This window comes from Lontra canadensis, unplaced genomic scaffold (genome assembly GCF_010015895.1).
Source record: "Lontra canadensis isolate GAN:19392208 unplaced genomic scaffold, GSC_riverotter_1.0 scaffold5, whole genome shotgun sequence".
NCBI lineage: Eukaryota > Metazoa > Chordata > Mammalia > Carnivora > Mustelidae > Lontra > Lontra canadensis.
In genome coordinates, this window is record NW_022630999.1 from 11,532,229 (window position 1) to 11,548,840 (window position 16,612).

The window sequence follows — 16,612 nt, forward strand, 5'->3', positions numbered from 1 at the left end:
ACATAATCGCTTTACAAACTTTCCACTACCGCAAGATATTTCAGTCTTTGGCTTTGGGTTAGTGCGCTTCTAAATTCTAGGGCTGAACTGCAAAAGCAGACCTCAAGGACTGTTAGGAGAGAGTGGTCCGCGGAGCCCACCTGGTTTTACCTGCGTGTTCCCAACCTGATTCTCCGCTAAGGCAAGAAGCGCTCTTTTCCTCCCACCCCACCGTTTCTGGAGAGGTGGTGGTAACGGGATAGTGGGGGTAGCAGTAGAGAACTATTCCTGTGGGTTTATTCGTCCCATTCCCGGTTCTTCTTCCCCTAGGCAGCTCCCGGCGCGCCAGGCGCGGCCAGTTCGGGAACTCCCCCTCCCCAGCAGCCAAGCCCGGCCAGGCCCGGAGCTGAGCGCTAAAGCGCGAGACCAAACCGAGCCAACAGGCCTGTTCTAAGTCGCCCCTTTCCAAGAACCCTAGAAGGACCTCGTCATCAGGAAGACCTACCCACCAGCCACTCGCCACCGGCGGCAGAAAAGTGCCCCGCGCGCAGCACGGCCAGCCGGATTGCGGGGACCCCAGGAGCGCAGGGCGGAGGAGCAGCGCGACGGGAGGCAAGGGCGCAGACGGCACGGCCGGCAAGGAGCAAGGGAGGGGGCAAGAGGACGAGAAGGGCAAGAAGAGGAAGGCCAAAAGCCAGAGCAGCCGGGCAGCCCGAGCTCCGGGAGAGAGCGGCGTCAGCCCGGAGCAAGTTGCCTCGGGAGCCCTAATCCTCTCCCGCGGGCTCGCCGAGCGGTCAGTGGCGCACGGCGGCGGCGAGGCTGAAATATGATAATCAGAACAGCTGCGCCGCGCACCCCGCAGCCAATGGGCGCGGCGCTCGCCTGACGTCCCCGCGCGCTGCGTCAGACCAATGGCGATGGAGCTGAGTTGGAGCTGAGAAGTTTGAGTAAGAGATAAGGAAGAGAGGTGCCCGAGCCGCGCCGAGTCCGCCGCCGCCGCAGCGCCTCTGCTCCGCCAGCTCCGCCGGCTTAAACTGGACTCTCAGATCCGCGAGGGCGCGGCGCAGCCGGGCAGCGGCTCTCTCAGCCTTGGCAACCCCAGGGGCCACTATTTCCCACTTAGCCACAGCTCCAGCATCCTCTCTGTGGGCTGTTCACCAACTGTACAACCACCATTTCACTGTGGACATTACTCCCTTTTACAGATATGGGAGACATGGGAGATCCACCAAAAAGTAAGAGGCGCTTTTACCTTGTGGGGCTCGGTGTGCTGTTCTTGTGCGGGGGTCTCTCTCAGGCACGGGTGCCAAGGGCTCTTTAGAGTTGGAGTCATTGCCTGGAGAGGGAGAAGAGGTGGCTTTTTCTTGTGGCCGCCACGCCTGCATGCTTGCTGTGGGTTCTCATCTTCGGGAAACTGGTCGTACCTGGTGTTTTGAGTTCGCCTGTGTGCCCTCCAAAACCATAGCCTTCTGGGGCTAAGAGGTGATTTCCTCCTCGGGAATCTTGAGCTCTCCAAGAAGGTTATTCTGTTGCAAAGGTCTGCCTGTACACACAATACCCGGAGATGTGAATTAGCATTAGACTTGCAAAAGAGAACGAGTGACAACTGTATTGATGTCTGCTCTTACTAACAATATCCAGTCCTGTGTGCTATTTAACAGCCTGCTTCATGGAAAATATCAGCGTTTACTTAACGCTTCTAGTCAAAACCTTTTCTTTGACTTATCCATAATCTTTCCCAATGATTACGGCAAAGAGGGAGGAGGGAGGAAAAAGAAATACAAAATGAACGGGTTTGATTGCGTGCTAGGCTTACAAATGTGGACTATTCAAAAATGCGTTTTACATATATTCCACCTCCTTTTTAAAATGAGTCAGGGTTTTGATGGCACACTTCAATTACCATCCCAAAGTGCAATACTCTTAAAAAGAAGGAGAAGAAGAAGAAGAAGAAGAAGAAGAAGAAGAAGAAGAAGGAGAAGAAGAAGAAAGAAGGAAAGAAAGGAAGGGGGGGGGGAAACTCCCAGAGTACGCCCTATAAGAGAACGACACTAAAAGTGTGTTTATCTCTGTAGGAAGTAAACGGTTAGTCAATCATGTATTTATTTTCATTTCAGAAAAACGTCTGATTTCCCTATGTGTTGGTTGCGGCAATCAAATTCACGATCAGTATATTCTGAGGGTTTCTCCGGATTTGGAATGGCATGCGGCATGTTTGAAATGTGCGGAGTGTAATCAGTATTTGGACGAGAGCTGTACGTGCTTTGTTAGAGATGGGAAAACCTACTGTAAAAGAGATTATATCAGGTACGCCATTTACATTGTTTCCTTAATTTTGTGAGATTTCCGTGTCTCTCTCTACTCTTTTCTTATTATTAGATGTGGCTTTGTCTTTTTGCGAAGTATGCCTTAGTGGGGGTCTAGTGTGCAAAAGTTACCCTTTAAGTATGTTACATAAATTATTCTGTTTATCTCACTTTTTAGGGGGCATCCCCCCACAAACTCAGTAGTGGTTTTCATAAATTGTGTGGTGTTGAAGCTTGTTTAATTGCTCTTGAAATTTGTGATGCTGAAATTATTTTCTTCTTTCATCCTTCCTCTTCCAAAACAAGCAGAAATTCAAAGATGGATAACTTGGGCTTTCTAAACTTTCTTTTTTAAAGGTTGGTTTTATTGTATCGTGCAGTGTTTTTCCCTATTCATTTATTTTTATAGTTAAGTGTTTTATTAGTAATTTACAAATTTTGTGGAGATGTCAGCGCAATAGGCAAAATAAAAGTTTGACCTAAGGATGTTTAGAAGTGCACTTTGAAAGTGCAAATAGAAATATTGCCCCATTTATTTTTAGGGTAAGAGTCCTTTCTTGGAAAATTTCAAAACCAACCCAATATTCCCTGCAAAAAGACTGGAAATTTAATCTTTTTAAATATTAACCCTTTGGTGACATCTGACTATCTTTTCTTTCTTATCTTATCTGAGCTGATGAATTAGACAGAGCAGATCAAATTGCCCATCATCTGTCTACGAACAATTGGTATATTTAGATAATTGAACAGCTTCCTTTCTCACATTAAAATCTGGTAACTGATAAAATGAGCGAATTGCCCATATTGACAAGACTAAAACCACATAGGGGACTTTCTGAGTTTTTTTTTTCCTTTCAGCTTATTTTGTGTCTAAACTTCATGCTTCACAAATCTCAAGTTTTCTCTGACCTGTGTATATATATATGTCAGAAATTTCATTTTCTGCCTTAGGAAGCCAGTAGAATTCCTAAAGAAAATTTTATTGTTTTAATAACAAACAGAAGAGATAACACTTTCACTATTATATTGAATGGTATCAAAATATTATATATTTTAAAAATTTCTTTAGTGGCTATTAACAAGTAATTAGCTTTTGTAAGTTATACATTTTCTGGAGCTGAGAAGTGTAGTCAAGAGTTAAGAATGTGGTCACAATTTTTACCTGTTCAGTCCGGCACTTTTTCTTACTGTAAAATCATGAAATAGAGAGTATAATCTTGATAGGTAAAACTGAACAGTGTGTGTAAGGGTTTATTAATACTTTGTGGGATGGGGGTGGGAAGGAAAGGAGAGTGGGAGGAAAGAGGGGAAGTGGGGAACTGGAGGAAGGGGGAGGGATTTTCCAAATCGTTTGGTCACAGGCAAGGTAAAGTCCTCCTATGAAATGGAAGATCTCACAAAAAGTAGGCGGAGGGAGGAAAAACTTTTGAATCTACCTTCTAACCTCTGACAAATGAGCCGTTTTCATTGTTTACTTGATGAGTGTGTGAACTCCGTATTCTGGAGAGGGAGAGCTCACTTTGCACCTCTAGGACTATCTTTCCTCCTGCGGAGATAGCGTTTTCCTCAATTGCATACGGACCTTCATGTAGCCAATTTCATGTACACATTTGTAGAAGGAGCCAATCGCTTTCGCCTTTTACCCTTCTCCCTCTCTCTCTCTCTCTTTCTCTCTCAGTTTTGTGCCTATGTGTGTGTGTATGTGTGTGTGTTTGTGCGTCCCCTTTTGAACTCCTATAGTTGTAAAAGCAGAACAGAGACATTATTTAGGTCTGAACACCCTGCTTTCCTTGGGGGAGTGAGGTGCCCTCCTCCCATTTTGTGTGGATCTTTTCCTCTGGTCCATTCTCTGTAGGAAAGCTCCCACTTCTGTTATTACTGATACATGGAGGGGGGGTCAGGGCAGTGCCACCTAGGTAGAACCTACAAGGATTGTCCCTTGGTAAGGAAAGGTCAGGAGTGAGGAGGACCTTAGAAGTGGGTCTTTTCATTCTTCTGGCTGGTCATGGTTCTCAAGCACACTGAAATAGAGTTAGATGCTTGAACAGCTTGAAAAAAATTGAGGGAGCAGGAGCAGATTTTAAAGATGATAAAGGAAGAATGGAGAGGAAACTTTCTGTTAACACTGTTGCACGAGAAAAAATCTGTAGTTGGGGAAAACCTGCAACATGCTTATTGTGCAGAAGGGGATCTGGAAACCCTCGGAGGTTTCATTTTGTTACTTTGCTTGCGCATCTGTGTATTTTTACAAATGAATGGAGGGATAATCTTCTCCCCTCACCTTTCTTTCTCTTGGAAGGACTTTTTGTAGCAGTTTTAGAGACATTTCTAGCAGCAGAAATTGGGGGATAAGAAGGCAAAAGTGTGGGGCCAATTACTACCAGAGTCCCTCCTCACTCCTTTCTGCCAAGATCTGCAAGGGTAACCCCGGGACTGAGCTAGAACAGAGGTCCAGGTTTCCAGCACGTCAAACATTTTTACTTTGGGGGTGTTCTGAAGTAAGAGCTACAGTTGGTGACACAGAGGTTCATAGGAAAGAAAAACAAAAATGGGAGAGGGTAAAAGAAAGGGAGGAGAAGAGAGAGAAACTTAATGATTTCTTTCCTCCCATTCCCAGCCAGTCAGCGTTAGCTGACTTCAGTGTCCCAGGCCAGTGTGGCCCTGGGTCCTCGGCAATCTTGGGCCGGGGCAGCGCTGGCTTGAAGTGACCCCCTCTGACCCCCTTTCTGTGTTTTCCCCCCCGGTTCCTGCCCGGCGGCGCGCAGGTTGTACGGAATCAAATGCGCCAAGTGCAGCATCGGCTTCAGCAAGAACGACTTCGTGATGCGCGCCCGCTCCAAGGTGTACCACATCGAGTGTTTCCGCTGCGTGGCCTGCAGCCGCCAGCTCATCCCTGGGGACGAGTTCGCGCTTCGGGAGGACGGGCTCTTCTGCCGCGCGGACCACGACGTGGTGGAGAGGGCCAGCCTGGGGGCCGGAGACCCACTCAGCCCTCTGCACCCGGCGCGGCCGCTGCAAATGGCAGGTACTCCTTGCCCGGAGGGAGGCCAGCCCGGGGAGGCTGGTGCTGGGCTAGGCCAGGGCACACCCAAGTGCGCGGGTCACCGCGGCCACCTCGGTAGCCACAGGGCAGTCGCTGGGGCCGCTGCCAGCAGTTAAAAGAAGTGTTCTGTGAGCAGTTTGCGCCGTACTTTGCTCTTTCGTCCACGATTCAGTGTCTCCCCAGATCCCCCTCCCCAGCACATCTGCTCATTTGCATGTATAAATATGGGTACACATGAATGTACATCACTAGTGCATACACATATATACACATCCAAACAGTACTTCCAGCTCACCTTGGCCTCCAAACCGGGGCTTACTGAAAATGGGCTTCAGCTCCCGGCCAGGTATTCTTCCTGCCGCTGCCTAATTAAAGGGGTGGAGCTCTGGGCCCCCAGAGCTTCCTCCTTTAACCCGGTGAAGGAAGCTTAGGTGGTCCTAAGTCATTTAGCCTTTGAAATCCTCTTTCCTTGCAACTGCCCCGCACTCTAAAACATTTTTAAAGTTTATTTTTATCCTTTTGTGAAAGAATGGATGTGAAAAGATACAGTCTTAATAACTGCCCGCCATTGCACAGAGCTGTAATTTAAAACTGTCAACAAGCTAATCTGCAGTAATTGCCTTTTAAAGGGAGCCTGCCTCTTTAAACCATTCGTTCTATGTGATTTGGTGAGAATTTCATCTTCAGGCCTGTCGCTGTAACACTAAATGGACCCAGTAGGTTTTGACCTGGCCCTAGGGGTCCTGGAAGGTGCAGGATTTGTACCATACATTTCAGAGAGCCCTTTCCCCAAGAAGGAGAGTAGAAACAGGACAAGGCTGGCCAGGAAGAGGAGCTGCATGAGAAGGCAATGTTTCCAAACCTTACTTCCCCTCAGGACTAGATCTACTCCTCAAGAATAGATCTACCTGGTGCATTTTTGAAGTATTAATTTTTACTAAACACTGGTGGTGAGGAAACAGATCTGTCCACTCTACTTTTTCAGAGGCTGTAAGACTTCTGTTCTGGAGGATATATGGCTAGCTTGCACAGGGGCAAAGCCAAAGTGGCAATTTCTGTTCTATGCAACCTGTGCTCTGCTTGTGGGGGAACACAGAAGAGGTGGAAATATTGGAAAGAAGTCAGGAGACAGAACACTTCCCAGCTATCATTTACCTAGAGCCCAGGCAGCTCAACAGTTTCAGTTTTCTTTTGCATGGGGTCAGCCCATCTCAGGAACAGCCAGGTAGATTTAGTAGTAAGAAAAATCAAGGACTGAAGTTATGACCAAAATACTGAATTTCTTTAGCCCCTTGACACAATTGCCCTCTCTGGACTGAAGTTCAAGGCTTTCTGGCATAATTCTCTTTGACCTTTGCATTAGAGACCTCCTGGCTGGTATAGTGTCTCTGGCTGACATTGGGGTGTTCTCCATTTCCCCTTGTACTATCTGTGCCTGTTGTCCAAGAGTCTGGAGGTGGTGGGTACTCCTGTAACCTAGGCCCAGTCTGGGTATGAGGACAGGCAAGGATGGAGGAGAAACAATGCTGAATGATGCTGCCCCTGAGACCTGAGACCTGAGCCCCTTTGCTAAGGCTGTGCTGACAAGAGCAGGGTTGGAGGCAGCGTTCTGGGCCTGAATTACTCAGCATTGGCCTCTCAGATTAGAGAGCCAGGTATTATTCTCCCGTTTGCTTCCCTGGTCCCTACCTCTGCCGTGAGGCTGCAAAGCACTGGCCATTGACCAGAAGCAGCACGGGAGGGCGAGAGATGCCTGGCCCGCGCTCACCGCGCCCCTTGCCTTGCAGCTGAACCCATCTCCGCCCGGCAGCCAGCCCTGCGGCCCCACGTCCACAAACAGCCCGAGAAGACCACCCGCGTTCGGACTGTGCTGAACGAGAAGCAGCTCCACACCTTGCGGACCTGCTATGCCGCCAACCCCCGGCCAGACGCACTCATGAAGGAGCAACTGGTGGAGATGACGGGCCTCAGCCCCCGCGTGATCCGGGTCTGGTTTCAAAACAAGCGGTGCAAGGACAAGAAGCGGAGCATCATGATGAAGCAGCTCCAGCAGCAGCAGCCCAATGACAAAACTGTGAGTGGCCCTTGGGGGTGCGGGACCTGGGCGGGGAGCAGGGCTATGCTTACGGTGCAAGGGGCTGCCCAGGTTGGCCTGCACGTGGGTTCCGTCCTGCCCCGGGGCAAAAGCGGGGAGCCCCTTACTGCCTCCATCCATGCCCAAGGGAGAAGCAACTGGCAAGGGCCCCTGCTGAGCCCTGAACCTCCACCCCCAGCCCACGTGGGTGGGCTTATGCCCTTCAACCTTGCCCCCACCCCACCCCGGGACCAGAATAAGTTCTGGTCCTGTTTTGCCAACATTCAGGTTGTCAGTTCCTCAAGCACCAGAGTGAGAGACTCCTCCTTGGCTCCCCATCTAATTCAGGGGTCGGTGGGTGGGTCACCCTGGCCATTGACCTCCTGGGTGTGCCCCTTGACTCTGGGCAAGGCCTGCCTTAGCACCTTCAGACAAGTGAGGTCCACCAGGGTGACCTATGACGACAGGGCACCCTCTGCTCTAGGTCAAGCCCAGGGCTCCATAGATCCATGGCAACACCCACTCCACAGGATTTCTGGTTGCATTAAACTAAAGAGGTTCTTTTTTTTTTTCTTTTTACCGCTGTAGCCCTATTTTTAAATGCCATAAAACCCCCGCTGTCATTCAACTTGGCAGGCCAGCCAAGCCTGGGCCGGGGCACTTTTCAAGTTGGTGAGTGTGTAATAGCACACAATAGCGGCCAGACCCAAATGCTTGGGGGTGGGGGTTGGCTCTGTGAAGAGAAGTGCCTGGAGAAAGTGTAACTGAAACTGCCCAGAAAACCCACCGTGTTTAGAGGCTGCAGCTTTCTACCGCTGTGATGCCATAGTCTGTGAAGGCAGATGGGAGGAGCTGGGATGAGCTAGCTGTGAACATAAACGGAAAGGAGAAAGTCAGAATAGAATTTAGTTTAATAAGGTCCAAGCAGACCGACGAGTCCCACCCACAGAAGCAGAAAAACCATATGATAAAACAAAACTGAACTCCGGCTAGTATCCATACATGCAGCAGATTAACTGAGTCAATAATGGCCACTATATAGATAAGATAATGCCAGGGTGTATTTGCTTAGCCTGTGCAGACAATGGAGGGAGGGAGTTCGGTCATTAACGTGTTGGGATTGCGGGGGCCTATTCACAGAATATCCAGGGGATGACAGGAACTCCCATGGTGGCTGCCAGTCCAGAGAGACACGATGGTGGCTTACAGGCAAACCCAGTGGAAGTGCAAAGTTACCAGCCGCCTTGGAAAGTACTGAGTGACTTCGCCTTGCAGAGTGACATAGATCAGCCTGCTTTTCAGCAACTGGTAAGTGTCAGCTCTCAGAGTGAGGAGGCTGAATCCCTAGCAAAAAGAAGATTCTGGCTTAACTGTCACACCATGAAAGATTCAAGGGGGAGAGGGTGCCTCCCTGACTCCAGGGTTGAAGAGAGATGAAGGAGGTTTGGTGTAGATGAGGCAAGTGCTGAAGGGAAACAAACTTCTTGTGAGTTTTTTCTGTGAGTTCATAATTTGACCATACAGGTTGAATTTTCTATCAGTTGGTCTTCTTTGAGAGATAACCTCCAAGGTATCTTAGTACCTAAACATGCATGGAAAGGTGGATGGGGTTGCAGAATCATACATCTTAGACTTTCAGAGCTTGAAAGGACTTTAGAGATCACCTTGTCATTTTGATCAGCAATGAGTAAATTTACTCCCTCTCAGCTCCTAGAGAATGGTGTATTTAAAGACCAAAATCAAGCTGTTCGTGTTAATAACCAATGTTGTAAGACATAATCAGTGTTCTTTTCAATGGGGAGCAGGCACCTGTCTGAGTACAATTCTCACATGTATCAATAGAGAGTTCAGTTATTTAAAGACATGATGGATACCTTTCATTATTATTATCCTTTTCTGGGACCAACTTCATCTACAACGTAGGCCTACTTTAACATTTGAAGTTATATACAGATGTTATATACAGTCACATACTGTGGGCCATGTCTGGCCAAAGGAACATGAGTTCTACCAATCCGAGAGCACATGAAAACCTGTTTTAGCATTAATATGTTTTACAGACCCAGAGAAGAAAAAATTAACTCACCTTATGCCTACAAAAGGCTTAAAGGTCAAGATAAATAAGATTATTAAATACAGGTACTTTGTGATATGGCATATATACACATATTTTTTTTTCTTAAGTGGTCAACAGTCCTGTGGAATCTTGTTCTATAAAACAAGATCTATTCTAAAAACGTGTTCCTTTCTTCTAAAATAAAACTTCAGTTGAGGTTAACTTTTTACCCTCACATTTACTCGGAGAACATTTTCTTTCTCTGTGGCAACAGTTAGGTAACAGGCCAGAGGCAGTGGTTACAAGGACTTGGCCTGGGGTTTACATTTGTAAGTAGACCAGTCTAGAGGCTGGGCAAACTTGAGAAGCCCCTTGACCTCACCATGGGAAAATTTAATAGGATAAAAAGGAAGGTAGACTCTGGAATTAGGAAAAAGAACTTCTTTTAAAGTGAGGTTAATCTAATGAGTTATTTGAGCAAAACCTGGATCGTAGAAGGCAAGTAAGAGGAGGGCTCAGGGCAGCCAAGTGTTTGTACCTTCTAAAACTTTAGTGTTAGATGAGAGCAGTGGGAGGGAAGCCAAGGCAGGAGGGGGGGGTGTGGGGGCAGAGTGGAGAAGGAGGTTTCCAACAGCAACACAATACTTTCGGTTTAAAAGAAGGAGCCAGATATTTATAATGCGATGACGTTATAATATATGGGTCTCCTCTCGGAAGGAAGAGCCTGATTTAAAGAGAGAGAGAAAGAGAAAGACAGAGGAAGGCCAAAAGACAGCAGGACCAACAAACAACAAGGAAGAAAGCCCACGCTGTGAACCCTCTGAGGAGTTAATCATTGTTCTGTGGAGCCTTCTCTGAATCTCCTGTCACACGATCTGAGCGTGTGTTATGGATTTTCCAACTAGAGAAGAGAGGCTTTGATGCGTAGAGACTGAGAACTCGCCTGCTCCCAGGGCAGCATGTAGCCAGCAGGATAATTTTATTTCAAGCATGCATGGTAGAGTTGCGATGCCATTTTACAGTGGGAAACACATTTGTTCTTAAATAATTTAATGCAACACAATGTTGGGAATTCAGTTTCAGATAAAACAGAGATCTCTTGAAAGATGGGAAAGCGAGAGGATTTCTTCTCAAGTTCTTTTCTTCAGTCATATGTAGATATCTTTATCTGTATATCCATCTACACATGCAAACCCTTCCACGTATGGATACACATATGGCGTGTTTATAATCCTTTAAAGAATACAATCGCAGCCTCCTTTATTCATTTCTCAACCTTCTACACAGGTGAATTTTTCAGAAGGAGGACCGGGCTCTAATTCCACTGGCAGTGAAGTGGCGTCGATGTCCTCTCAGCTCCCAGATACACCTAACAGCATGGTAGCCAGTCCAATTGAGGCATGAGGAACATTCATTCAGATGTATTTTTTTCCCCCCCGTTGGAGAAAGTGGGAAAGTATAATGTTGAACTCCGAAACAAAAGTATTTAATGACCCAGTCAATGAAAACTGAATCGAGAAATGAATGCTCCATGAAATGCACGAAGTCTGTTTTAATGACAAGGTGATATGGTAGCAACACTGTGAAGACAATCATGGGATTTTACTAGAATTAAACAACAAACAAAACCCAAACCCATCATACGCTATCCAATGACCTTAGGAGTACTGAAAAAAAAAAAAAAAAGACGTTTTTAAAACGTAGAGGATTTATATTCAAGGATCTCAAAAAAAGCATTTTCATTTCACTGCACATCTAGAGAAAAGCAGAAATAGAGATTTTCTAGTCCATCCTATTCTGAATGGTGCTGTTTCTATATTGGTCATTGCCTTGCCAAACAGGAGCTCCAGCAAATGAGCAGGAAGAGAAACTGGCCTCCTTGGCTGAAAGAGTCCTTTCAGGAAGGTGGAGCTGCATTGGTTTGTGATGTTTTTAGTTGACTTTAATGAGGGGTTAATTGAAATCCTGGGTCTCTTAGCATGTCCTGTAGCTGGTTTCTTTTTTACTTTTGCCCCTCCCCCTCTTCCTCGTCCTTTTTCCTCCTCTTCTTCTTCTTCTTCTTCTTCTTTTTTTTTTTTTTTTTGAGATCCATCCTCTATCAAGAAGTCTGAAGCGACTTTAAAGGTTTTTGAATTCAAATTTAAAAACCAACGTATAAAGCATTGCAACAAGGTTACCTCTATTTTGCCACAAGCGTCTCGGGATTGTGTTTGACTTGTGTCTGTCCACGAACTTTTCCCCCAAAGATGTGTATAGTTATTGGTTAAAATGACTGTTTTCTCTCTCTGGAAATAAAGAGGAAAAAAAAAGGAAACTTTTTTTTTGTTTGCTCTTGCATTGCAAAAATTATAAAGTAATTTATTATTTATTGTCAAAAGACTTGCCACTTTTCATGTCATTTGACATTATTTTTTGTTTGCTGAAGTAAAAAAAAAAAGATAAAGGTTATACCGTGGTCTTTGAATTATATGTCTAATTCTATGTGTTTTGTCTTTTTTCTTAAAATATTATGTGAAATCAAAGCGCCATATGTAGAATTATATCTTCAGGACTATTTCACTAATAAACGTTTGGCATAGATAAATAAATGCAATGACCCAGGGTCCCTCTTTTATATGTTTACAAGTAAGCCATTAAAATGTCTGAAATTAAGGAATGCATGTGAATGGGTAAACTGACATACAGTAGGTGTGATATTTAATTGCAAATAGTTAAGGTCGAATTTGCCAGCTTGTATTTTAATAGTTGAATCAAAAGTGGATGGAACCCTTTGGTTCTCAGCGGTGATGTTACTGTTTTGTTTTGTTTTTTTGTTTTGTTTTTAAAATAAGATGCTATTCCCTGTTCTGCTCCCTACCTCTCCTTCCTTCTGCTCTTTTCTTGCCCTGTCCACCCCACCCAAATAGGAAGAGGGTCCTGCTTAAAATGGGGTTTTATTTCGAGTCATTATTTTATTTTCTGGGAGTAAGTGCTTTATGCCAAAGTCTCCTGCTTAGGATTGTTGAAATGACCTGTATTTCAAGTATAAGCTCTTGCTAAAAGAGAGCCTTTCTGCCTAGTCAGTGAGGTATGACCATTATTTACCAGTGGCTGCTGTCAGCCGATTGAGAAATGCTGCTTTATTTGCGCAGGAAGAGCAGGCCTAGAGCGGAGAGCGTTTTCTCAGCAATTCCCAGACTGGTCAGCGTGTGTCTTTTCTTGTCTTTCTTTCCCACCCCCAACTTGTTTCCAGCCCCCTCCCCTTCCCTTTTTCTCCCCCAACTCTAATTCCCCAAACCTTGGAAGTATCTCGAGCTAGGGCTGAGAAGCGCGGTGGAGGCTCCTTGGGGAAAGAGCCTTTTATGGGATGGGGCCGGGTGGAGTGCTCCGCAGGCCCCCCCTCCGCGGACTAACGGGGACTTGCTTTCTAACACTCCCCCCTCCCACTCCCGCCCCTGCATTTAGCAGTAGTTCCTGTGTGAGAGCTAGAACCCGAGGATAGATAAAGGGCCCTGCCCGAAATCAGGCTTCTTGGCGCTTCTTCGTTTGCGGGTGCAGACTTAGGATTTGAGGCTTCACACTGTCGCCTCCACTTTCTCCACCCCGGGATGACACTTTGACTCTTTAGAAACTGGGTTCATTTGTACGCTCCAGTGTCATGCCGGTTTACGTCTCTGACAATTCTTAATGAATACGAGAGCTAACGTACCCTAACCGTGTGTCCTGTGGCTCCTGCCCCTTCGGACCCTTGACGGGGGGCAGAGCGGAGGCCCGGCTGGAGACCCGGGGAGCCCCGCGGCTCCGGGGCTCTTCAGTTGCTTTCACCCTCTCCAAACCTGCCGCAAGTCGGGAAACGAGCCTCAATTAGCCTTTTGTTTGGCATCGTTCTACATAACGGGTTAATTACAGGCTCTAACGTGGGGGCAGAGAGAAAACAAACTTTGCATTGAAAATGTTACAGTGCATTAGACATGCCCGTTGATTACTTTGATTGTTGTGTCTAATTCTTCACAGAGGGGTAATAATTTGGCCGGCGGTAATAATGGCTTGTGGTCTTCTGTTGAGAAAAACAGGAGTTATGTCTTATCTCACACAGATCTTCTACTGGAAAGATCTCTCTAGCTCGCTCGCTCTCTCTCTCGCTGTATCTGTCTCTATCTCTCCCCTCTCCCGTCTCCTATCTCTCTCTAATGTCTCCCATCGGACTTGGCTCTTTTACCTTTCTGTTCACTATTTCTATTTGCCTGCCTTTTCAGTTTTCCTTTTTCTCCCCATCATACCTGGGGTGGCTAACTGATTAAGCGCAAACATGGCAGGTCCAAGGCGAATATTGGTGTTTGCAAAGTTACTGATCGCCCAAGTCCTGGTTTGGAAAACATTAAATGCCCTTCCCCAGCCATAGCCTCTGGTGGACTCTACAGAGGTTAGATGGGAAAATTTATTTAGGGTTTGAATGCAATGGAGGGACTTAAGTGAGGCACACATCTTTGTGATGCTTTCTCATCCTGACGTTTATTCCTAAGGTTAGGGGGGTGGGGAGTGGGGAAGGAGGTGATGTTTTACATATATAGATGTCAGATTTTCTGAGGTCCACAGCTTGAATTTAAGTACAGTAATTTGGGAGGGGAGTGGTGAACGATTTGGTTTCACTTGCTAGATTCAAGATATTTGTTGCCTGATGGCTGAGAATGGATTGATGGGTCCATAGCATTCCAGTTCTTGTATTATTCATATGAAAGGTGTGTTCCCCTCTAGACTCCTCAGCATGTGCTCTAAAATATGTATCTGAAATGTCTCCTTGTTTGCAAACCATCTCTTGCACATACTCTCCTTTCCCCTGCACACCTCTGGAGACCTAGCTTTGAGTGTGCTCTTCTAATGAAATTCCTCCTGTTTGCTATTATCTTTGATCCTCCCTCTCCTTATTACTCTGAATTCTTCCTTCTGGACATTATGACTCATTTCCTCCAGCTTCTGCAAGCTAAAACTTAATGCAACTAAAAACATCCAGGATGCTCTCCTTAAATCAGGGAATCCATATCTATACTCAGGATCCTCCTACCCCCATTGTTTCAGAACAATAACATCTTCTATTTCAGTCTACTCTCTCTCTTTCCTTTTCATTACATGGGCCTGGTTTTCCTTACCATTAAAAAACGTCCTTTCTAAGTTAGAATCATATTTGAAGAGACTTTTTTCTTCGTTGAAATAACTTTTCTGGTTATTTGACATACTTCATGGGTGTGTGTACCCACTTACCAATTCACAACTTGGTTTTTTTATTTTTTAATTCAAGATTAAATGGATGACTTTGTAATGCTCTGCTGCTATTCACCCTAATAAGCCTGTTAAACTCATTGCATTGACCTCTTTTTTGGTCTATCTCAGCCCTTTGACTACTAGCTAAAAGACAATGTGCTTTTAAGGTACCTAGAAGTACTTAGCATTTCCCTACCACCTTGAATCCTTAAGCCATAAGATCGTTCTCATTGAAATAACTTGCAAATCCATGTGGATTTATTTAGCCTTTTCCATTTTCTTTAAAAAAAAAAAAAAAAGGAAGAAGAAGAAGGAAAATGTTAAAAACTCTGTTCAAACCGCCAGAAGAGCTAAATTTGGATAGAACGCTATCAGTTTGGGTTTTTAATCCCATCCCTAGTACTAGTAAACTAAGCAGAAAGTACTTAAATTTTCTTATTTGTCAAGTTTAGTCAATTTTTGTAGGGGAGATTTATAATCCAAATTATGCTTGTGTTGTATTCATTAAGGGCTATTTACTTCCTTTCTGCTAATCAACAATTAAAGATTAGTCACAACGAGACAAGTCAGATTTTCTTTGGAAGTGCCTAGAGAAAAGGGCAAAGGATTTTTGTGTGTGTGTACCTTTATTTACAAAGTGTTACTTTTTTTTAAAGTGTTACTTTAAAAAAAATGGCCCCAAATCTTGAATTCTCGTTAACTATTTAAAATAAAAACAATTCACTTGTACAGTGTGGGTCAATGTTTTTAAACTAAAATGCAAGTAGTTAATTCAGGGCGCTGGCAGTGATTCTGTTTACTGATCTTTTCTGATTGTTGTTTTCTTGATAACTGAGCAAGCCACTGAATGGCTGTTTGAGCCCAGGCGCCACAAACATAAACTTCACAGCTTACAATGTCCCAAGTCGTGATGGAGGATCTCTCCACACCTCCTGGAGACTTCTGAAGTGTAGACAGAGAAGTTGGTTCACAGGGAGAGAAGGAGGGGGAGGGGCGGGAGGGACCGCTGCTGAGTGTTTGCTGTGAGCATTGTTACCATCACATCCTTTAATTTTTATGGCGCTTAAGCTGTTAGCTCTGAGAAGCCAGTTTCTGTGTCTTGGAGAAGCCAGTCTTTCCCCAGAGCCGCACTTAAACTACTTGACTCTTTTTATTAAAAAAAAAAAAAAAAAAAATCAAATCTTTCTGCCTAATCATCCTTTGGAAAAGCGCTCGGCAATGATAAGCAAATCGTTCTAAAAAGAAAACCTCTCCCCCCACACCCCTCTAAAAGAGAAAGCCTAGATTTGGAGAAAAAGTTGTGGGATAAGATTGCTTTTCGCCAGGTGGGGGAAAGACACTTTAAGACAGTCCTGTGGGAGATTGTACTTAGCCCTCTCCTTGTCTGGGGTCCTCTTTCCATTCCATTGATTGAAGGTTCCTGTTTATTTCAGGGTGCTGTTATTTGTGGATTTGGTTGAGATGGCTACTTATTTTTGCCGATCTTCCTTGTGGTTATTCCCTCCGGTGCGTTTCCCGTGGGTGGGTGGGCGCAACGAAACGGGGACCGACACTGGTCTAACCAGCCCCGCGACTCCTGCAGGCAAGTCAGCCCTTGATCCCTTCAAGAAGGGACAATCGTGGTCCGTGAGAGGAAAAAAGGGTGTTGCTGGGCCCTTCTCTTTCAGGAGTTGATCAGGTTGGCAGATCTGGAGGGCTAATCCAAACAAGGCGCTTGACTTGTGAGGTCGCGAGTCTAGACAGAGCTGGTGGCTCGGCGGCTCCTTATCTTTCCCTGGAATCAGCCGAAGAGGCGCTCCCCCGGCCCAGTGCGCTCCGCTCACTCTTGCCGGAGCCAACGCTCAGCACAGACGGCACAACAAACACAGCACCTGAAGCTTTACAGCTTGCTTTATTGTTTAATGGGAATGCTGCAA

The 16,612-nt window shown here is 45.7% G+C and overlaps 1 protein-coding gene across 1 annotated transcript; it reads left to right on the plus strand.

Annotated features, from left to right (window-relative positions):
• Nucleotides 1-1,150: 1,150 nt before the first annotated feature.
• ISL1 (ISL LIM homeobox 1) lies at nt 1,151-10,922 on the plus strand. The gene is made up of 6 exons (XM_032851246.1): nt 1,151-1,214; nt 2,097-2,286; nt 5,051-5,310; nt 7,116-7,402; nt 8,543-8,710; nt 10,746-10,922. The coding sequence occupies exons 1-6, from the start codon at nt 1,187-1,189 to the stop codon at nt 10,860-10,862; spliced, it is 1,050 nt and encodes a 349-aa protein (XP_032707137.1). The 5' UTR covers nt 1,151-1,186; the 3' UTR covers nt 10,863-10,922.
• The last annotated feature ends 5,690 nt before the right edge of the window (nt 10,923-16,612 follow it).